The following is a 23,616-nucleotide window of genomic DNA, read 5'->3' as shown; positions in this document are numbered from 1 at the left end:
AATAAAGGATTTGGGGGGCTGGTGGTGGGGTGGGGGAATCCCAATGACGCGCCTTCAGGAGGGAGCTGATCCAGGAGTCAGAGAGGGTTGGCCCCTGCACTGTCCCTGGTTCCTGCTTTCTGGGCTTCGGCTTCAATTCAGTTCAGTTCAGTCACTCAGTCGTGTCCGACTCTGCGACCCCATGAATCGCAGCACGCCAGGCCTCCCTGTCCATCACCAACTCCCGGAGTTCACTCAGACTCACGTCCATTGAGTCAGTGATGCCATCCAGCCGTCTCATCCTCTGTCGTCCCCTTCTCCTCCTGCCCCCAATCCCTCCCAGCATCAGAGTCTTTTCCAATGAGTCAACTCTTCGCATGACGTGGCCAAATAACTGGAGTTTCAGCTTTAGCATCATTCCTTCCAAAGAAATCCCAGGGCTGATCTCCTTCAGAGTGGACTGGTTGGATCTCCTTGCAGTCCAAGGGACTCTCAAGAGTCTTCTCCAACACCACAGTTCAAAAGCATCAATTCTTCGGCACTCAGCTTTCTTCACAGTCCAACTCTCACATCCATACATGGCCACTGGACAAACTGTAGCCTTGACTAGACGGACCTTAGTCGGCAAAGTAATGTCTCTGCTTTTGAATATGCTGTCTAGGTTGGTCATGACTTTTCTTCCAAGGAGTAAGCGTCTTTTAATTTCATGGCTTCAATCACCATCTGTAGTGATTTTGGAGCCCCCCAAAATAAAGTCTGACACTTGTTTCCACTGTTTTCCCATCTATTTCCCATGAAGTGATGGAACCGGATGCCATGATCTTCATTTTCTGAATGTTGAGCTTTAAGCCAACTTTTTCACTCTCCACTTTCACTTTCATCAAGAGGCTTTTGAGTTCCTCTTCACTTTCTGCCATAAGGGTGGTGTCATCTGCATATCTGAGGTGATTGATATTTCTCCTGGCAATCTTGATTTCAGCTTGTGCTTCTTCCAGTCCAGCGTTTCTCATGATGTACTCTGCATAGCAGTTAAATAAGCAGGGTGACATTAGACAGCCTTGACGTACTCCTTTTCCTATTTGGAACCAGTCTGTTGTTCCATGTCCAGTTCTAACTGTTGCTTCCTCACCTGCATACAGATTTCTCAAGAGGCAGGTCAGGTGGTCTGGTATTCCCTCGGCTTACTCAGCTGTAAAATGAGGTGATAAAGGGACACCAAGTGTTGTGAGGATTGAGTGGCACGATACAAGTCAGGACAAGTTGCTCACAATGCTAGATGGGGCCGGCTCCATCACCCTTGTTCGGAGGGGTCGGGATGGAGTGGTGGCGCCTGGCAGAAGGAGGCCTCACGCAATGATCTGAGTTCTCACAGCCTCGATTGGGTAAGGAAAGGGGACCCTAGGATCATCTCCCATCGGAGTTCCCAGGGTCCCAGACGGGGAAGGTCTCCTGGGCTGGCTCCGGGGTCGTACGGGTGTTGCCAACTGGGTGTACAGTTGGGAGGGCGCCCTAGTTCAGCCTTTCCTGGACTTCACTTGTGGCTCCAACGTCCCAAGCCGGGCGAGGGGCGTGGCCTGGCGGCAGGCGGCTCCCAACCAGATTGGTCCTCCGACCCGTCACTCCCGGGCGCCCGCCCCCAAATATAAACGCTGGTCTTGGTCCGGCCCAGGACGGTTTTGGAGCTGGCTTTGAAGTAGTGTCGGCTGCGCCCTGGACGTCCCGCTGACCGCGGTGAGAGGCGAGGGGCCCCGATTGAGGTTGGGGCAGGGTCCGCTGAGTCCTGGGGTGCCCTAAGGGAGGTAGGGACAGGGAGGGCCTTCCTGTGGACTCTGCTCGTCTCCGCGGCCTGGAGAGGGGTCAGCCTGGGCTGAGCACTCTTCCCTCCCCAGAGAAATTAAACTTCTGGAACAGGCTTCGACGTTCAGACTTTCTTCTCTCAATATCTAGGACTTTGGCGGGGGGGAGGCGCACGAAAGAACACCCTAGAAGTGGCAGCATGGGGCGGGGGTCCAAGTTCCCCGTCCCAAACCACATCCTCCTGCATTGCTGACGCACTTTGGAGACAAGCCGTAGCCCATTCCGCGTAGAAATTCCCCCCCAACCCCGACCAGAGGAGCAATCCCTCTGCCTAGCAAAGCCCCTTCCTCTCCAAATGGTTTTGCCGCCTGGGGACTTGGCCCCTCCCTTGCCCTCCTTCTGGCACCCCAGCTGACTCTGGGAGGGTCTGGGGCCAATCCCGCCCCCTTTTCCTGGGTGGTGTGGCCAGTGGATTGCACAAAGTGGCGGTGGGAAGGCCTACCCTTTATCTGAGTCCTTGGGACGTTTGTAAAACCAGAGCCAAGTCTTGGGTTCCTTCTCGGGAGAACTCTGGAAGTTGGATCTTAGCATATCCTGGCTGCAGTTGGACGGCTGCGTGACTCCAGTTTCAGCCAGTTCTTGCTCTCACAGCTGAGGCCCGCTGCAGGCAGGTTGCTGACCCCCAAGGACTTTTATGGGGCAGGGGGGTGTGATATCTGCAATGGCCGTCCTTGGTTAAACCGATTCCAGAGGGACTGGATGGACAAAACGGATGGGAGGGAGGACCTGTGTGCCGTCCAGCTGAACTCAGACTCTGGGGAAGATGAGGGGGAGAACAGGAGTCAGGTGATGATCACCCGGGTAGATGTGCCTTCTCTCCCCACTTCCCCTGTGGGGGACCTTTGTACCAAGCAGAAGCTCAATCCTGGCTGGTTTCACCAGTTTCTGTGTGGAAGACAGAGTGGTGTGAAATGGATCCGTTTCCTGAGCGCCTGCTACATGCCAGGTCCCAAGCTAAGTGCGCACGCGCAATCTCTCCTCCAATCCGCAGGGACTCTGTGCTAGGAATGGTTACCTCCCTTTCATAGATGTGGGAAGTGAGGCTCCAAGAACGGGTGTTGCCTTCCTAAGCTCCCACAGCCAGCAAGTTGCAGAGCTGGGATTAGAACCCAGTTTGGACACCAGAACTGGTGCTCTCAAAACATGGGTTTGCCGGGTTCCACTCTTGTGTGTGCACGCTAAGTCGCTTCAGACACGTCCAACTCTTTGTGACCCCGTGGACTGGAGCCTGTCAGGCTCCTCCCTCTATGGGATTCTCCAGGCAGGAATACTGGAGTGGGCTGCCATTTCCTTCTCCAGGGGATCTTCCCGACCCAGGGTTCGAACCCTCCTCTCATGTCTCCTTCCTTGGCAGGCAGGGTCTTTACCCACTTCCCAGGTTCTGAGAAGCCTAGGTTCCAATTCGGGAATGGCAAACACAATGTCTGGAAGAAAATGCTCAGACTCGAGGTCAGGGGTTCACCAGAGGCTTCTAGAATGACCTTTGGGGTCATTCATTGTGAGGGGACTTCTCTGGCGGTCCAGTGGTTAAGACTCTGAGCTTCCACTGCAGGTGGAGCACAGGTTTGATCCCTGGTCAGGGAACATGCCATGTGGTATGACCAAAAAAAAAAAAAAGAAGCACTTGGAGAACCAGCCTTAAGGAAGGTTTAGCCCCATTTTACAGATAAGAGGACTGAGGTTATCAGGTTATGAGATTATCAGTTACGAGGTTATCAGCTTCTTGCCCACTTGCCCAGCATAGGTGGGGCTGGGACTCCTGAAATGTAATCTGACGAGGCTCTAGTTTTTCCACCTGGCCAGGAAAGTGGAGCACCTGCGGCTGCTGTCTTGCCTGCAAATATGTGCATTAGATTCACGCAGGGAACCTCTCTTTTGATTTCCCCACATCCCTGAAACTGACATGATGGACCTGCACTGGGGCCAGGCATGGTCTCTCTAGCTTTTTTTTTCAACGTTATTTTTTTTTTTTGAACAGATAATATTATCTACTTGGCTCACAAGTCAGAGGCTTGCCCCAGCTATAACGATCTTTCTTCCTGTGTCTCTTTAAAGATTTATAAGCAAAAACTTTAGCCCCACTCACACCTTTGGTCTCTTAACAATATCTTGTGTTAGTCGCTCAGTAGTGTCCGACTCTTTTGCGACCCGAAGGACTGTAGCCCGCCAGGCTCCTCTGTCCATGGATTCTCCAGGGAAGAATACTAGAGAGGGTAGCCATTCCCTTTTCCACGGCATCTTCCCAGACATGGGCTGTGTCAATTATGTGTAAGTTTTACAGTCTTCAGCCACTGCCCTGGGCTACCATTGTTATCTATCTTTATTGCCCTTCTTTTCAGCAACACAGGTACACACATCTCTGTCCACGTGGCAGTACCAGTATGAGACTGTCCCCAAAGTGAGGTTTCTGGGTCAAAGGGAAGATGTCTTGAAACCCAGTAGTAACTGGCAACTTGCCAACTCCAGGGGTTTTGCACCATAATCCTGATACAGGTGGGGCTTCCCAGGTGACTCAGCAGTAAAGAATCCACACGCCAATGCAGGAGACTTGATCCCTGCGTGGGGAAGATGCCCTGGAGAAGGAAATGGCAACCTACTCCAGTGTTCTTGCCTGGGAAATCCCACGGACAGAGGAGCCTGGTGGGATACAGTCCACAGGGTCACAAAGAGTTGGACACAACCGAGTGACTAAACGACAACAACTGATACAGGTGAGCCCTTGGAGGGCTGTGCGCAGACCTTGCCCTTGAAGTTGTGGCCCCAAGACCAGCTGCTCGAGCAGCAGCTGGGAGCTTGTTGGAAATGCAGACTTCTGACCTGATGAGTCAGCACCATTTTGAACAGGCTCACAAGGGCATGTAGTTGATCTAGAGGCAGAGTTCTAGGAAACTGGAGGGGTGGGGGAGCCCTGAGGGCAGGGGTGAACCCGGACTTACCCATGGAGGGAAGCGAGAAGCAGGCTGTGCCCTGACTAGTCCTTCTGTTCACAGCGCGCGCTTCTGAGAAATGTCTGCTGACGAGACCGAAGCCGCTGCCAGCACCCAGGTGACGGCAGAGGAACCGGTACAGCAGGTGAGGAAGGCCTGGGATCTGTGGGAGGGCCTTCCCACACGGGGAGCCTTGGCAGAAGGCTGCTGGCAGCACAGGGGGGTCGAGAGACACCCTTCCAAGTGGGTCGAGTTCTAGACCCTAGCAGGTACCCCATTAACAGGTGAAGGTGGGAGAACTTGGGGTTCCAAGGGCTCTTGGGAGAACAGGGGTGCAGCTCTGTTTGAACTGCCTGGCTCCCCCAGGCAGTTCTAATACACATATCAGAGTCCTCCTTCTAAGAAAGTCAGTTTCTATTTCCACTTCTTCTTCTCAGTTTAAATAAAATTCCCCCTGCTACATTTTTTTTTTTTTTGGGCCATGCCAGGACTCTTGGGATCTTAGTTCCCCAACCAGGGATCGAACCCAAGCCCTCAGCAGTGAGCACTAGGTGTCCTAACCACTGAACTGCCAGGGAGTTCCCCAAAGCCCCTTTTAATAAACAGTTTTTTTAAAATAGAAAGTGAAAGTGGCTCAATCGTGTCCGACTCTTTGCGACCCCATGGACCGTAGCCTACCAGGCTCCTCTGTCCATGGGGTTTTCTAGGCGAGAATACTGGAGTGGGTTGCCATCTCCTTCTCCAGGAGATCTTCCCAACCCAGGGATTGAACCCGGGTCTCCCACATTGTAGGCAGACGCTTTACCATCTTAGCCACCAGGGAAGAGGTATCATTCACACTCCATAATTGGAGAAGGAAATGGCAGCCCACTGCAGCGATCTTGCCTGGAGAATTCCACAGAGAGAGGAGCCTGATGGGCTACAGTCCGTGGGGTCTCAAAGATTCTGACATGACTAAGTGACTAACACATGCATACACACATACCATAAAATTCATCCTTATGAGGACTTCCCTGGAAGTCCAGTGGTTAAGACTCTGCATGCCCACTGCAGGGGGCATAGGTTCAATCCCTGGTGGGGGAACTAAGATCCCACATGCCCTGTAACAAGGCAAAACAAAAAAAAAAAGATGATGAAGCGTTTTTAAAAAGTTTACCCTTATGAAGAGTACTACTTAATGATTATTAGTAAACTACCCATATGCAGACGTCACCACCACACTGGACATGTCTCATCTCCCGCCAAGAGAGACCCTGTACCCACCAGCAGTCACTCGTCATTTCTGTTTCTCCTGGGAACCCCTTATCTAGGTTCTGTCTCTGCTGATTTGCCTGTTCTGGACATTTCGTATAAATGGAGACATACGCTACAATACCCTTTTGCATCTAGCTCCTCTTACTGAGCGTTATCTGTTTGAGGTCCCTCTGTGTTGTATTGATAGCATCTGTCGGTGCTCTGTCCCCTGACTTTTTTAAAAATTGATTTTTATTGGAGTATTTTGACTTCCCTGGTGCCTCTGTGTAAAGAACCCTCCTGCCAATGCAGGATGCGAGAGACGAGGGTTCGATCCCTAGGTTGGAAATATCCCCTGGAGAAGGAAATGACAACCCACTCCAGTATTCTTGCCTGGAGAATCCTATGGACAGAGGAGCCTGGTGGGCTACCATCCATGGGATCACGAAAGAATCAGACATGACTTAGCGGCTAAACAACAACAGCAACAGTTGACTTTTATTAATTCAATTAATAATATACTGTATTAATGCAATGTTGTTCATTTCTGCTATACAGCAAGGTGAGTCAGTTATACGTATATCTACTGTTTTTTAGATTCTATTTTCATAGGTGATTACAGAATATTGAGTAGAATTCTTTGTGCTATATAGTAGGTCCTTATTAATTTTCTCATTCCTTTTAAAAAATTATGGAAAAATCCACATAACATAAAAATATACTATTTTAACTGTTTTGAAGTGTGCAGGTCAGTGACATTAAGTACATTCACAGTGTACAACCATCATCACTGTCTTATTCCAGAACTCTTTCCTCACCCCAAATTGAAACCCCACACCCACTAACAGTCACGCCCGTTCCCCTCTCCCCCAGCCCCTGACAACCACTAACCTGCTTCCTGCCGATGGATTTACCTATTGGACATCTTGTAGAAGCAAAATAAGTAGAATCATGTTTGTAAAAATAGAACCTTCTGGGACTTCCCTGGTGGTCTCAGGGCTTTGTGCTTCCACTGTAGAGGGTGAGAATTGGATCCCTGGTCATGGAGTTGAGTTTTCACAAGGCACAGCTGAAAAAAAAGTAGAACCTTCTGCGTTAGGTATCACATAAGTGGAATCATACAGTATTTGTCCTTCTGTGTCTCGCTTATTTCACCGAATATAATGTCCTCAAGGTTCACCCGTGTTGTGTCGGAATTTCCTTTTGAAGGCTGAATCCTGTCCCACTGTGTGCATGGACCACAGGACACTCGGCTTGCTTCCACGTTTCAGCCGTTGTGAATAAAGCTTCTTTGACCATGGGTATACAGATGTCTCTTTGAGATTCTGTTTTCAATGCTTTTGTCTGTATACCCAGAAGTGGAACTGCTGGATCATATGGTAATTCCATTTTTAGTGTTTTGAGGATCACCATAGTGTTGTCCATAGTGGGGGTGGCATTTTGCTTTCCCGCTAATAGCACACAAGGCCTTCAATTTCTCCACGTTCCCACCATCGCTTATGAATACCTGTTCATTTGATAGTAGCCATCACAGTGAGTGTGGGGTGTGAGGTGGTATTCATTGCAGTTTTGACTTGAATTTTCCTAACTAATTGTGATGTGGAGAGTCTTTTCTGCCTGTTAGCCCTTCGAAGGCTATATTTGTGTGTGTGTGTGTGTGTGTGTGTGTGTGTGTGTGTGTGCGTGTGCGTGTGTGTGGGTTTTTCTCTAGCTGTGGCAACTGGGGGCTTCTCATCGCAGTGGAGCACGGGCTTATTGTGGAGCACGGGCTTTAGGAGGCAGGGCTCAGTAGTTTCAGCTCCCGGGCTCTAGAGTACAGGCTGTTAGCTGTGGCGCACAGGCTTGGCTGCTCCGTGGGACGTGGGATCTTCCTGGACCAGGGATGGAACCTGTGCCTCTTGCACCGGCAGGTGAATTCTTTACCACTGAGCCACCAGGGAAGTTCTTGGAGGCTATGAATTTTTAAAAACATGCTTTATACCACATTTTCTTTATCCATTCACGAATTCATGGACATTTGGATTTTTTCCATTTCTTGGCCGTTGTGAATAGTGCTGGTGAAAACATTCATGTACAAGTCTTATGTGGACATGTGTTTTCCTCTCTCTAGGGTAGACTCAGAAGCAGCATTGCTGGATTTTGTGGTAAATTTGTGATTAACTTCTGAAGAGACCTCCTGGGCAAACGCTGAAGGAGGACTGCCTGAGTCCAGGGTCCAGCTTTGCCATTGGCTAATTTTGTGACCTTGGATGACTTACTTAGCTTCTTCTTGCCCCAGTTTACCTGTCTGTAAAATTGGAATAATACTCCCAACCTCCTGGGACTGGTGATTGAACAAATTTTCCAGGTAGCACCTATGAGACTTAAGTCTTCTGTATGCGTCTTCACATGGGTCACCTTTGCAACTCCTTTAGGACAGAAATGAATTCTCATTTTATGGGTCAGGAAACTGAGGCTCACAAGGCCTGTCTGACTACTCAGTTCTGCTCTTGTAGGTTCTGTTCAGTTCAGTCGCTCAGTCGAGTCTGACTCTTTGTGACCCCATGAATCGCAGCACACCAGGCCTCCCTGTCCATCACCAACTCCTGGAGTTCACTCAGACTCGTGTCCATCGAGTCAGTGATGCCATCCAGCCATCTCATCCTCTGTCGTCCCCTTTTCCTCCTACCCCCAATCCCTCCCAGCATCAGAGTCTTTTCCAATGAGTCAACTCTTTGCATGAGGTGGCCAAAGTACTGGAGTTTCAGCTGTAGCATCAGTCCTTCCAATGAACACCCAGGACTGATCGCCTTTAGAATGGACTGGTTGGATCTCCTTGCAGTCCAAGGGACTCTCAAGAGTCTTCTCCAACACCACAGTTCAAAAGCATCAATTCTTCGGTGCTCAGCTTTCTTCACAGTCCAACTCTCACATCCATACATGACCACTGGAAAAACCATAGCCTTGACTAGATGGACCTTTGTTGGCAAAGTAATGTCTCTGCTTTTGAATATGCTGTCTAGGTTGGTCATAACTTTTCTTCCAAGGAGTAGGCGTCTTTTAATGTCTGCAGTGATTTTGGAGCCCCGAAAAATAAAGTCTGACACTGTCTCCACTGTCTCCCCATCTATTACCCATGAAGTGATGGGACCAGATGCCATGATCTTCGTTTTCTGAATGTTGAGCTTTAAGCCAGCTCTTTCACTCTCCTCTTTCACTTTCTTGTAAGTTAGGAATGGCTATATTCAATACATAAATGAATGGGAATAGCCATGTGCCAATAAAACTTTATTCACGAAAACCAGGTAGCATGGAATATCAGACCATGAAACAGGGAGGCACTGACATGCAGTGCGGTGTGGACGAAGCTTGAAGGCGTGTTCAGTGAGGGAAACCAGGCACAGAAGGACAGGTGCTGTCTGATCCCACTCACAAGAGTCCTTGAAGGAGCCAAATCCATAGAGACACGTAGATGGCGGGGCCAGGGGCTAAGAGAGGGGAATCAGTGTTTCAAGGGGACAGAGTTTCAGTTTAAGAAGCTGAGAATCTGGAGACAGATGCTGGCAACGGTTGCACAGCAGTGTAAGTCTACTTAGTGCCACTGAGCTGTGCACGTAATCATTTAAATGGTAAATTTTATGTGTATTTTACCACAATTTTTTAAAAAAGGAGTGAAGCACTGGCACACGCGACTACCTGGAGGAACCTTGAAAATGTCACTGTGCGAAAGAGGCCAGACACAAAAGGCCACGTGCGCTTCCATTTTTCTGGGAGGCGTCCGGAACAGGCACAAATCCAGGGCCAGAAAGTGGAGTCATGGTTACCAGGGGCCGGTAGGCAAGGGTGTGACAGTCAGTGACAGCAAGTTTCTTTTGCGAGTGATCAATAAGTTCTGAAATTAGACAGAGTTACTCAACCTTGTGAACACACTAAAACCCTCTGAATCGTGCATTTCAAAATGGTGAAATTCTCTGACATTTGAACTAGATTTCAATAATGCTGTTAGAAAAAAGAAAAAAAACATAGGCAAAAGGAAAAGCAGGTAGTGGGCTGGCCCTGGGGTGGGGGGTTGGGGGCATAGTTTACTGACGTCAGTTTTAGACCTGAGCTCCAGGACAGTGGGGTTCTCATGTCTTGTCACTGCCTGGCACACTGTGGGTGTCAAGGTCATGTTCAAACAAGTGAGCTGCCAGGCCGAGACAGAGGAAGCGCCTGGCGGAACCAGGGAGTTCCTGGCTTGTGCAACCAAATGAGTGCAGAGGGAGGGGAGACGAGCCACGTCCGCAGCCTGAGCCTCTCTGCCCGTAGCCCAGCGTGGTGGACCGCGTGGCCGGCATGCCCCTCATCAGCTCCACCTGCAACATGGTGTCCGCCGCCTACACATCCACCAAGGAGAGCCACCCCCACGTTAAGACTGTCTGCGACGCAGCCGAGAAGGGGGTGAAGACCCTCACGGCTGCCGCGGTCAGTGGGGCCCAGCCCATCCTGTCCAAGCTGGAACCCCAGCGTGAGTGAAGCATGGGAGCCCATGGACCATCCAGTCACTCCGGCCTATTTCCGGGTGGGGGAGGCGGGGCAGTGTCTGTGGACTCTCCTAGAGACCCCGAGGGATGTGCATGCGCAGTAACCATCAGCTGTCTATCGCCCCCACCCCCATCCCCACCCCCACAGTCACCTCGGCCAGTGAATACGCCCACAGAGGGCTGGACAAACTGGAGGAGAATCTGCCCATCCTGCAGCAGCCGCCGGAGAAGGTGACTAACCCCCTCCACGAGGGGCAGGGTGGGGAGGATGCTCCGCTAAGACTGGGGGCCTACCTGGGTAGGGGGTCTGTGGTCTCAGCTTAACCCATAGCAGACAAATGTGACCACATTTATTCGCCCACCCTCTCCCCATTGGGCAGCTGGAGGAACATTCTGAACACCAGCCAGGTATGCCCAAAGCCCCCTCGGGTCTTCCACCTTGCCTGGAGCAAAAGCCAGAATGTTTCTGGTGGTCCCACCTGGTCTAGCTCCACTGCCTCCTGACCTTCTACGCCCACCTCAGTTGCTCCATTCTGTCCACGCTGGCCTCCATCCTCCAGTTTAGTCACATTAGTGCCCACATGTACGGGATAGGGTGATGGATACAGAGCCCTTGCCTTCATGGAACTTTCATCTTGTGGAGGCAGGGAAAAGCAGAGACAGTGAACACACCCATCTCAGAGCTGCCTCAGGACCTTTGCACATGCTGTTCCTTCTCTGTGGACCAGGCTGCCGGGTCTCTGAACTTTCTCTGCACATGCTCTTTCTCTGCACCATCCAATATGGAAACCAACAACCATATGTGGGTGTTGGGCCCTTAGAAGGCAACCAGTATGACTGAGGAACTCAGTTACTAATTTTAATTATTTTAAATTTTATTTTTTATTTAATCTACTTTCTTTGGATTTTTTGATGTGGACCGTCTTTAAAGTTTTTATTGAATTTGTTAGTCTTGCTTCTATTTTATGATTTGGTTTTCTGGCCCCAAGGCATGTAGACAGACTGGATTAGGATCCACTATGATGGCCTCATTTTGCCTTAATTACTGCCTTAAAGTTCTCATCACTAAATATGGTCACATTCTGAAGTCCTGGGGGCTTCAGTACCCTTTAGCCCATAACACCATGCGAAGAAGTGGAGGCCCAGAGAGGTCGAGTGATTTGCCTGAGGATACACAGCTAGGATATATCAAGCCAAGGACTCTAACTGGGCCATCCAGCCCCAGAGCATGTGATCTTAACTGCTCTCACCCTTCAGGGTCACCCGGGAGCTGGAGCGCCTCCCTCCAGCCCACCCCTTCTAGAGGTGCAGGGGTCGGGGCACCCAGGTATGAGGGGAGAATGGAGATGCTGATGCTGGCCCTTCTTGTAGGTCCTGGCAGACACCAAGGAGCTTGTGTCGTCCAAGGTGTCAGGGGCCCGACAGGCTGTGTCCAGCACGGTGTCCAGTGCCAAGGACACTGTGGCCTCCCGAGTCACCGAGGCAGTGGACGTCACCCGGGGTGCTGTGCAGAGCGGCGTAGACTTGACCAAGTCCATGGTGGCCAGTGGCGTCCACTCGGTCGTGGGCTCCCGTGTGGGCCAGATGGTGCTGAGCGGGGTGGACACAGTGCTGGGCAAGTCGGAGGAGTGGGTAGACAACCACCTGCCCATGACGGACGCTGAGCTCGGTGAGTGCAGGCCTTGACTCTGGGGCCCCTCCCCAGACCATCTGATATGGGTCCCTCCTAGCCACCTGGAGTCTGTCGCTCACAGGCTGTTTGGTCCCTGCCCGCTCTCCCCTTCTGTCTTAGCCCACCTCAGTCAGCTTGGTTCCTCTGCCCTGGCTCATGGTATCTGTCCTCCCTGAAGCAGCCTCCAGAGGGCGCCTGTGAGCACTCAGGCCCCTCCTCTCCCCGCAGCCCTCCAGGGCTCCCATCTCCCTGTTGGTAACAGCCTCAATCCTCCTGGAAGCTCCCTTGTACCTACCCACCTGCCCTCATTCATTCTGCTCCAGCCTCACTGGCCTCCTTGCCCATCTTTGACCATGTTCCCACACCGGGGCCTTTGCACTGGCCTTTTCTTCTACCAGAAACCCTTACATGACATCTAGATGACTCGTTCCCTTCCACCTCCAGCTTTGTGCTCACATGCCACACACCCCCATAAGACCTCTAAAATCACACCATTCCTTGTTCATACTGTGTCCTGAAACCTCAGCTTGGCTCTGATTTTTCTCTAGTCATTGATTCCACAAAGCAGAAGCTGTGTCCCCTGTCTGGTGCCCAGCAGGTGCTCAAGTCCCCGAATAAAATCACTGAAAAACTTCTCTATCATTCCACCCATACCCAGGCATCTATTTGTTTGTTCAAACCCTGAGCACCGGTTATATGCCAAACCTGCTTCCAGGTTCTAGGGATATGTTAGTGAACAAAGTTTTGCCCTCATGGAACCTAAAGGGTACAGAAATTAGATTAAAGGAGATGTTTCTGAGGAGGTGACCTTGCCCTGAGGTTTATGAAGCTGTGCTGATGTCTGAGCAGAGAGACCAGGGGACAGGGTGGTGCCTGATGTGTGTGGGAGGAGCAGGGAGGAGGCATGTGTGGCTGGAGCAGAGTGAGCCTGGGAGAGAGAGGGAGGAGGGAAGGGCAGCGAGGGTACAGGAGCAGATGGTGAGCCATGGGAGGACTTGGTCTTTTACCCCTAGGGCGATGGGAACCCTGGAAGACTGAGAGCAGAGGGGGCGGGGCCTGACTCAGTGTTCACAGGCGCCCTCTGGTGGCTACTGTGGGAAAGACACTGGGGGTGGGAAGCGAAGGAGACCGGTTCAGGTGACCCTGCTGGTCTAGGTGAGCTGTGATGGGGCTGGACCAGATGGTGGCAGGAATAAACCAGGGGTGAAAGTTGAGACAAAGCGGCCAGTCCTACTCGTGGTTTCATATACCTATGGCTCGTGGAGTTGGCCTTGGCCCTGCGTTCAAGGCACAGCCATCTTTTGCACACCGTGATGGGGACTTCCAGCTGTACCAGTATTGCACACACCAGTGCCCATGGCAACAAGGGTCCCTGAGGGCCACGTGTACCCAGACCCCACGCTCCATCCAGGGGGAGCAGGGCCAATGATCTCAGGCCCTGCAGCTCCTGGGTTGAGGGTCTCATGTCACTTGGCCTTTGAGTTTTCAAAACTTTACCCTGTATCTCTTAAAGGAAGGGATCCGGCTGATGTCTTCCATCTTGCACACCAAGTTCAGTGCCTGCTGGCCCCGCCTAGTGCTCAGACGGAGTAAGATGCAGCCGTGAGTCTTGGTCAGCAGAAGGCAGGGGAAGATGCAGAGTCTGCAGGGAGGCAGGTTGTGAGCCAGGCCTGGGAGCCACTTCAGAGAACAGATCTATCTGACCAGCTTTGATTTTCTTTCTTTTGTGTCCATCTGCTAAGGATGAACAGCTTTCCTCGTGGCTCAGTGGTAAAGAATTCGCCTGCCAATGCAGGAGACGTGGGTTAGATCCGTGGGTGGGGAAGATCCCTTGAAGGAAGGAATGGCAACCAGCTCCACTAATCTGGCCTGGGAAATCCCATGGACAAAGGAACCTGGCGGGCTACAGTCCAGGGGATCACAAGGAGTCAGACACGACTTAGTGAATAAACAACAGCAACTAAGGATGAAATCATTGTGCAGAGTGGGGCTTCAGGTGCTGGGGAGTCTGTGAGTTAAGGCACCATGTTATAGCTGGGACGCTGCTCACGGGCTCCTGCCAGAACAGCCCTGCTCCCCCCATCTCCTGGGTCTCCCCTTTGCCAAGGGCACCTGCCCCCTCCAGGGGCCCTGCCAGCTTGCTCCCACATGCCTGGACTCTGCCAGACAGTTCAGTTCAGTTGCTCAGTCGTGTCTGACCCTCTGTGACCCCGTGGCCTGCAGCACGCCAGGCTTCCCTGTCGGTCACCAACTCCCAGAGCTTGCTCAAACTCATGTCCATCAAGTTGGTGATACATCCAACCATCTCATCCTCTGTTGTCCCCTCAATCTTTCCCCACATCAGGTCTTTTCCAATGAGTCATTTCTCATTGGTCTTTTCCAGTGAGTCAGTTGCCAGACAACCTTGGCCTAAATAACAAAGCTCCTTTCACTTCTGAGGGCAGAGCTCCAGGGTTCGCAGAGGGCCATGGAGAAGTTGTGACCAGTAGCCTGGGTTCAGAATATTGTTGGTGTGGATTTAGTTTTTGCAGACTTGCCTTTGGTCAGGAAAATGGGGCAAGTTTGTTTTTCCCAAGATGCCAACTTTTGTTTTTGTTGCTTTTAAATGTCCCGGGTGTTTAGTATTTTTGTTCAGTTATCTATTTGTTTTATACATTGTATAATCCTTTTTTTGAAGGTAAAAAAAATTTATTGAAATATAATTGATTTACAATTTGTGGTAGTTTCAAGTATACAGCAAAGTAATTCCACTTTACATACATACATGGATATATTCTTTTTGAGACTCTTTTCCATTAGAGGAAGAGAATATACTACAGGATATTGAGTGTAGGTCCCTTTGCTAGAGAGTCGGTCCTCGTTAGTTATCTTTCTCATTTAGTTTTTACTTTTATTTACTTTTTAAAAAAATTATTTATTTATTTTATTGGGCTGCTCCGGGTCTTGGTTGCAGAATGCAGACCAAATCTTCAAGTTTTGTCGTGGCAGGCAGGCCCTGTAGTTGCAGCAGGCGAACTCTCAGTTGCGGTATGTGGGACCTTAGCTCCCCGACCAGGGGTTGAACCTGGGCTCCCTGCACTGGGAGCTTGGAGTCTGGACCACTGGACCACCAGGGGGCTTCCTTTTTTTATCTTTAAGTATAACTCTTTTTCAGGGGACCACATTTTCTTGACAGGCCAGGTGGTAAATAACTTGGGCTTTCTGGGGGCTATACAGCCTTTGTTCCAACTATGCAACTCTGTCATTGTAGCCCAGAAGCGTAGTCAGTAGGTAAATGAACGGGTATGACTACATGTCAATAAAGTTTGGTTGACGAAAGTAGGTGGCATTCAGCCCAGGGGCTGTATTTGCAGACCCTGTTAGAGGGCATTTCAAATCCAGATAAGGTTACTTACAAAACTCAGACTTTAAGAGCTACTATATTAAAGTCTACAGGGAGCAGAATAAGATAGGAAAAAACTATCAAGACAGATGGATTTCCATCCTGTTACCTTGTAACTTTACGGGTATTTTCTGGACTAGACAGTCCTAACTTTTCCTTAACTGCTGTGAAGATGGTTCTCTTGTGGCTCAGACTTCTCCTCATGGAGAGTCAAGTGTCATGGATAAGAACATGGGGCCTAGCGTCAGATCTTGACTTGTGGAGCCCCAGCTGTGTGACCTTCGGCAAGTCAACTAATCTCTCTGAGCCCCAGTTTCCCCATCTGTAAAAACGGGATGACAGCACTTCCCTATTAGAACTGTTAAGATTTAACAAGAATACATGTGAGGAACTTGCCTGGTGGTCCAGTAGTTAATAATCTGGGCTTCCAATGTAGGGGGCACAGGTTTGATTCCTGGTCGGGGAACTAAGATTCCCGAATGCCACACAGCATGGCCAGAAAAAAAAAAAAGACGAAATGCATGCAGAGCACCTGCTGCTGCTGCTGCTGCTGCTGCTGCTAAGTCGCTTCAGTCGTGTCCGACTCTGTGCGACCCCATAGACGGCAGCCCACCAGGCTCCCCTGTCCCTGGGATTCTCCAGGCATGAACAGTGGAGTGGGGTGCCATTTCCTTCTCCAACGCATGAAAGTGAAAAGTGAAAGTGAAGTCGCTCAGTCGTGTCTGACCCTCAGCCTACCAGGCTTCTCCATCCATGGGATTTCCAGGCAAGAGTACTGGAGTGGGGTGCCATCGCCTTCTCCAATGCAGAGCACCTAGAACATTGTAAAAGATTAACCACTATTAATATATGCTAGGACCTATACAGGCAGCATTGACCAACTTTTTTTGTAAAGGATCAGATAATGAATATATTTTAAGAAATATTATTTATTTATTTGGTTGTACGGGGTCCTAGTTGCAGCACACGCAATCTTTAGTTGAGGCATGCAAACTCTTGGTTGCAGTGTGTGGGATCTAGTTCCCTGACCAGAGATCGAATCCAGGCCTCCTGCATTGGATGCAGAGTCTTAGCCACCGGACCAACCAGGAATTCACAGGCAATATTTTCATCTCTGCAGGCTAAGAGGCCACATACTCTGCCACTATAGTTTGAAAGCCGCTGTAGACAGCGTATAACGAACATGCACAATTGTATTCACTGGTTGGATCATATAAAACTGGAGGCAGGACAGATACAGTCCAAGGATCGTAGTTTTCAGACCCTCACATTAGTCTAAGGCCTCTTAGTCCCAGTATATTTGGCCCCCATCCTACCCATTTCACAGATGAGGAAAAAGCCCAGGCAGGGAGACCCTTTTACACTTGCAGACCGGGGCATAAACTCTGCCTTCACCATGCTTCTCCTGCCTCCCCACCGCAGCCCGCCTCGCCACGTCCCTTGAGGGCTTCGACATCGCCTCGGTGGCCCAGCAGCGCCAGGAGCAGAGCTACTTCGTGCGGCTGGGCTCCCTGTCGGAGAGGCTGCGCCAGCGGGCCTACGAACACTCTCTGGGCAAGCTGCAGAACACCAGGCAGAGGGCACAGGAGGCCCTTCACCAGCTGTCACAGACGCTTATCCTGGTGAGGTCCATGGTGAGAGGGTTCGGTGGCGAGGGCAGTGGCGAGCAGCGTACGCCCCAGTGAGCCCGCCTCAAGCCTGGTGGCTTATTCCTCCCCAGTCTGCATGTCTGCGTGGGCCGGCTTGTGCGGTTGCAGTCCTGGTTGAGTTTGCTGGGGCTTCTGTAACCAAGTACCCCGAGCTGGGCAGCTTAACGCACATTCACTGCCTCACAGGTCTAGGGGCTGAGAGTTCAAGATCCAGATGTCATCAGGGTTGGTTCTTTCTGAGGCCTCGCTCCTTGGCGTGTGGATGGTGTCTTCTCTCTGTGTCCTCACCTGGTCATCCTGTCATACGTCTGTGTCCTAACATCCCCCTTAAAAAAAAATTTCGTTCATTTATTTTCTTTTTGGCCACGCTGTGCGTCATGCAGAAGCTTAGTTCCCTCCCCAACCAGCAATTGAACCTGTGCCCGCTGCAGTGGAGCCTCAGAGTCTTAATCACTGCACCACCAGGGAAGTCCACCTAACAGCCCCTTTTTATTTAAGGACACCAGTCATATAAAAACGTTGCTGTTGTTCAGTTGCTAAGTCTTGTCCGACTCTTTGTAACCCCATGGACTCTAACACACCAGACTTCCCTGTCCTTCACTATCTCCCGGAGTTTGCTCAGATTCATGTCCATTGAGTCAATGATGCCATGCAACCATCTCATCCTCTGTGACCTCAACCTTTCCCAGTGTCAAGGTCTTTTCCATTGAGTCGGCTCTTCACATCACGTGGCCAAAGTATTGGAGCTTCAGCATCAGCATCAGTCCTTCCAATGAATATTCAGGGTTGATTTCTTTTAAGATTGACTGGTTTGATCTCCTTGCAGTCCAAGGAACTCTCAAGAGTCTTCTGCAACACATTTCGAAGGCATCAGTTCTTCAGCACTCAGCCTTTTTTATGGTCCAACTCTCACATCTATACATGGCTACTGGAAAAACCATAGCTTTGACTAAATAGACCTTTGTTGGCAAAGTGATGTCTCTGCTTTTTAATATGCTGTGTAGATTCGTCATAGCCTTTCTTCCAAGGAGCAAGCATCTTTTAGGTCCACCCTAATTTTTTTAGCTTAATCACTTTGAAGACCTGTCTTCAAATGCAGTCACAGCCTAAGATCCTAGGGTTCAGGGCTCCAACCCCTTGGGCTCCCTGTGGATTCCTGCCTCTTCCAGCGTTCCTGTGGATCCCCAGAGCCTCTCCCAGCTTCATTCAAGCCCTGAGGCAGCCACCGTCTATCTCCTTCTGCCCTAGATGGAAACCATCAAGCAGGGCGTCGATCAGAAGCTGGTGGAGGGTCAGGAGAAACTACACCAGATGTGGCTTGGCTGGAACCAGAAGCGGCTGCAGGGCCCGGAGGAGGACGCGGCCAAGCCAGAGGTACCTACCTGGGGTGGCACTGGGTGCCTGGGGCCCTGGCTCCCCTCTCCACACACTTTCCCCAGCCTCTCCTCCCATTAACTGCCTTCAGGACCTGATGACAACTCCTCCAGGATGCCTGCCTGGATTTCTACTCTTGGGTGCAGTTATTGCTTCTGAACCACAGGGCACTTGATTGGGATGGGTCTCCACCTGCTGAATTCTAAGTCATGCTCCATTTTCTTGAGTCCTGACTCCTTGGGTTTCCCAGGTGACTCAGTGATAAAAGAATCTGCCTGCCGATGCAGGAGGCGCAGGAGACGCCGGTTTAATCCCTGGGTCGAGAAGATCCCCCGGAGGAGGAAAGGGCAATCCACTCTAGTATTTTTGCCTGGAAAATCCCATGAACAGAGGCTCTTGGCCAAGTACAGTCTATAGGGTCACAGAGTAAGACACGACCGAGTGAGTGACTCCTCTCCCCCATCCCAGCGTCCCGTGACATCCTTCATATGTGCCCGCCAGGCTCCTCACGACAGCTCCTCGCTAGCACGCTCTGGCCCCTCCAGCCCATGGCAAGCACTGGTCTCTTGAACGAGCCCTGACTTTTGCCACCTGTGGTGCCCCTCATCCAGGCTTTCACTGAGTTGCTGCTTTAAACAATTCTCGTGCCTCATTCTGAACCATAGCCTCTCTGTATTAGGGACTCTTTTAATATCCTAGCACTGTAGGTTCTCAGCCTAACCTCGCTGGGCCTCAGTTTCCCCATCTGTGAATGGGGTGCAGGACCATCGGCAGGGTCATTAAGGTGAAATGAACATACATGTTTATAGCAGTATTTGAGTCACAACAGCCACAAAGTGGAACAGCCCAGATGTCCACCAGCAGATGATGCATCACAAAATGTGGTCCTTCCACACACGGGAGCATCACTCAGCTGTGAAAAGGAGGGGAGCCTGACACTCACTGCCACGTGGACGGACCCTGAGAACACGATGCTCAGTGAGAGAAGCAGGCACAGAAGGACACACGGGGTGGGATTTCGTTGATGGGAAACGTCCAGAACAGGCCAATCTGTTGACACAGAGAGTGGATGAGTGGTTGCTGGGAGCTGGGAGAGGGGTAAGTGGGGAGGGAGTGTCTTTTTCTTTCTGTGCTTTTTATTTTTTGGTCAAGCCAGAAGGCTTTTGAGATCTTAGTTCCCTGACCAGGGATCAAACCTGTCAACCAGGGATCGAACCTGTGCCCCTGGCAGTGAGAGCTCAGAGTCCTAACCACTGGACCGCCAAGGAATTCCCTTTTTTTTTTTGGAGTTTCTTTTGGGGTGATGGAATGTTCTGAAATTAGATAGAAGGGCTGGTTGCACTACCTGGTGAATGTACTATATAAAAAAAAAAATCACTGAATTGTTCACTTAAAAGCGTGAGTTTCCTGGTATATGAGCTATTTTACACACACACACATTGACACATAAGGCACATAGTGTTAAAAAAATGATATTTCTAAAGATATTGTGAGTATCTCTGTAAAACTGTTGCTCATTCAGACCCTAACCACTGAAAACCATCTCCCCCAACCCCCCAACTGCTGAAGAGAAAATAGATACTGATCCTGGCAGCACCTCCTGGCCAGGTTCAAAGCCAGAGTCCTCAGCTGACCAGGCTCAGGACAGCCTAGGGTCCCTACCTGCTTTGATTTCCTCCCCAGACTCAGGAATTTTCAAAGACTCTTATCTCAACTATGGTCTCCCCAACTGCTTACATCTTCTCCCTCAAAAGTTCTTCCAGACCTTCTCATTAAAACAAAACAGAAAAAACACTTTTTCAAAAACAAATTTATTGAGGTGTAAAATTCAGTATCTTGTACTTTAAAAAAGTTTTGAGGGAATTCCCTGGTGGTCCAGTATGTTAAGGACTCAGGACTCTCGCTGCTGTGGCCCCGGTTCAATCCCTGGTTCAGGGAACAAAGATCCCACATACTGTACGGTGAGACCAGAATTAAATAAAGAAGTTTTGAGATATAATTCGCATACTGTACAACTGACCCATTTAAAGCGTACAATTTAGTGGCTTTTAGTATATTCACGGGTTGTATGACTATGAACTGTGTTGCATATGCATCACCCCAAGAGGAGACTGTCTCCCCAGTATCACAGCAGCCCGTCTCTGTCTTCCTCCATGCCCTGGAAACCGCAAATGTATTTTGTCTCTGTGGATGTTTCGTATCAGTGGAATCATAGGCCCTGTGGCCGTCTGTATCTGGCTTCCCTCACTGAGCATCATATCCTTGAGGTCCGTCCACGTGGCAGCAAGTGTCAGGGCCTCGCCCCTTTATATGGCGGAAGAACGTCGCGGTGTGTGCATGAACCACATTCTGTGTCCCCGTTTGCCAGCAGGTGGGCATTTGGGTTGCTTCCGCTTCCGGCGGCTGTGAACAACGCCCCTTTGAGCATCTGTGTACCAGTCTTGGCACAGACATGCATTTTCTTTTCTCTCGGGCGGAAGTCTAGGGGGTGGAATTGCTGAGTCAAGTGCTTACTTAGGCTTACAGTTTACCATTTTGAGGAACTGTCAGACCGTCTCCCAAAGTGACTGCTGCGCTCCAATATATGAGGGTTCCAATTTCTTCCCATCCTCGCCAGGGCCTGTTCGATCTTGTTTTTTCAAATTTATTTGGCTGTTCCAGGGCATAGTTGTGGCATTCAGGATCTCGAGTTGCAACATTCAGGATCTAGTTCCCTGACCAGGAATGGAACACGGACCCCGTGTATTAGGAGCATGGAGTCTTAACCACTGGACCACCAGGGAAGTCCCATATGTGTCTTGTTTTTCAGCTGTGCTGGGTGTTTGTTGTTGCACGGACTTTCCCTAGCTGCAGCAAGTGGGAGCTATTCTTTGTTTTGGTGCACAGGGCTCTTTCTGCGGTGGCTGCTTTTGTTGCAGAGTACAGGCTCCGGGGTGCACAGGCTTGGTTGCCCTGAGGCATGTGGGAACCTTCCCAGACCAGGAATCGAACCGGTGTCCGCTGCTTTGGCAGGCAGATTCTTAACCACTGGACCACCAGGGAAGCCCCCATATCCGTCTTTTTTGACCCAAATCATCCTAGTGTGGGTGAGGTGTGTCTCATCGTGGGTTTGAGCCACACTTCCCTGATGCCTAATGAGGCTGAACATCTTTTCATGTGCTTATTGTTCTGTGTATCTTCTTTGAAAATATCTCTGTGCCTGTTTTTCAGTTTGACCAGCAATTATCTGGCATAGTTTGAAACTCAAAGCGCTGGTATTCTGAGCCTCCGTGCCCTAGGGAAAGGCTTTCCCCAAGGTGGGTGGAATACCCCCATTTCCTCTTTCCTGGTCTTTGGGTCCTGTTGTTGTTCAGTCATGTCAAAAGTCGTGTCTGACTTTTTGCCACCCTGTGGACTGTAGCCTTCCAGGCTTCTCTGTCCATGGGATTTTCTCAGGCAAGAATACTGCAGTGGGTTGCCATTTCCTTCTCCAGGGCATCTTCCCAAACCAGGGATCGAACCCACATCTCCTGCATTGACAGGTGGATTCTTTACCGCTGAGCCACCTGGGAAGCTCCTTGAGTCCTGTTACCCCCAAAGAAAAGGGTCTTGATGTCATGCCCCCACCCGCCCCTTCTCAGCAGGTCGAGTCTCAGACACTCGCCATGTTCCGTGACATCACCCAGCAGCTCCAGACCACCTGTGCCTCGCTGGGCTCCAGCCTCCAGGGTCTGCCCGCCCACATCAAGGATCAGGCGCTACAGGCTCGCCAGCAGGTAGAGGACCTCCAAGCCACCTTCTCTGGCATCCACTCCTTCCAGGATCTGTCCAGCAGCGTCCTGACACGGAGCCGTGAGCAGGTGGCCAGGGCCCGAGAGGCCCTGGACCACTTGGTGGAGTATGTGGCCCAGAACACACCCATCACGTGGCTGGTGGGCCCCTTCGCCCCTGGAGTCGTCGAGAAAGCTCCAGAAAAGAAGAAATAGGGGAGGCTGGAGGAGGGCTCAGAGGGCTCCAGGCTTCTCCCAGGGGCCGGCAAGTGACAGGGGACCCCTCACTGGGAACGCACCTCAGGAGGCTGACATTCTCAAATCTGACCTGTCCCTCATCCTCTCCATGCTTGGAGGAAGCATGTCCTGAGCATCACATCTGTCATCAGGACAAGAGTTCCAGGGAAAAAAATGTTTTTTTCTAGAGGGTTCCAAATTTTTCTTCTTCCTTAAAAACCAGGAATATAGTTCTTACATCCCACACCCTTTTTCTACATTGAGGCCCCTGGATATCAGCCTGAAGCTAATGGACTTGGACCTCTGGGAGGTGGGCCTCTTAGGGGTGAGGTGGGGGCAGGGCAGCTGACAGTCTGGAGCAGGAGGGAGCTCAGGCCTGCCCAGCAAGCCCTGGGTGCGGGAGGCTTCAGTGCTGCCTTAATAAATTTTACCTGCAAAGTCCAGGCCTCATATATATGTGTATATGTGTGTGTGTGTGTGTTTTATTTTTCAGCAGCTGCACAACTCTGGAGTCTCTGTATGGCCTTCTTGGGCTGTGGGGGGTCTTTCATATCCCCCCTACTCACCTGCCAGAGTCTTGCCCCCGTTGTCACATCCCAGGCAGCCAGAGGAAGGGAGAAGCCTACCGCTTTTCCTGTGCTGGGCCTTCCCAGGCGTGTGGGGGAACTGTGTGACCCCCGAAAGATGCTGATGACCTGATTTCTCACCTGGCAAAGGAGACTTTACAAATGGGATTCAATTAACACATTACTGACCGGACATATTAATATGTCTTTTTTCACCTGAACGTTATTGACTGGAGACATATTAGTATGTTTTTAGAGAATGATACCGTTATCATCAGGCTTCCCTGGTGGCTCAGGTGGTAAAGAATCAACCTGCCAATGCAGGGGACACGGGTTTGATCCCTAGGTCTGGAAGATCCCCTGGAGAATGAAATGGCAATCCACTCCAGTGTTCTTGCCTGGAGAATCTCATGGACACAGGAGCCTGGCAGACTACAGACCCTGGGGTCGTAAAGAGTCAGACACGACTGAGCAACTAACACACACACA

The 23,616-nt window shown here is 50.6% G+C and overlaps 1 protein-coding gene across 2 annotated transcripts; it reads left to right on the top strand.

Moving 5' to 3' along the window:
• PLIN3 (perilipin 3) lies at positions 1,615–23,015 on the top strand. Of its 2 annotated transcripts, none has more exons than XM_018049969.1 (8): positions 1,615–1,710; positions 4,827–4,908; positions 10,284–10,482; positions 10,647–10,729; positions 11,870–12,167; positions 16,975–17,174; positions 18,450–18,575; positions 22,196–23,015. In XM_018049969.1, exons 2-8 carry the CDS (start codon positions 4,843–4,845, stop codon positions 22,538–22,540), a joined length of 1,317 nt encoding a protein of 438 aa, XP_017905458.1. In that variant the 5' UTR covers positions 1,615–1,710; positions 4,827–4,842; the 3' UTR covers positions 22,541–23,015.

Source organism: Capra hircus, chromosome 7 (assembly GCF_001704415.2).
Source record: "Capra hircus breed San Clemente chromosome 7, ASM170441v1, whole genome shotgun sequence".
In the NCBI taxonomy this organism is placed as follows: Eukaryota; Metazoa; Chordata; class Mammalia; order Artiodactyla; family Bovidae; genus Capra; species Capra hircus.
The sequence above is the reverse complement of the archived record's forward strand: the minus strand, read 5'-3'. Positions and strand labels throughout refer to the sequence as shown.

Bases quoted from the DNA above. Each gene is read 5' to 3' on its own strand.
- PLIN3 (XM_018049969.1), top strand. From the start codon at position 4,843: ATGTCTGCTGACGAGACCGAAGCCGCTGCCAGCACCCAGGTGACGGCA. The intron at 12,168-16,974 runs GTGAGTGCAGGC...TCCCCACCGCAG, and splicing joins CATGACGGACGCTGAGCTCG to CCCGCCTCGCCACGTCCCTT. The intron at 18,576-22,195 runs GTACCTACCTGG...GCCCCTTCTCAG, and splicing joins AGGACGCGGCCAAGCCAGAG to CAGGTCGAGTCTCAGACACT.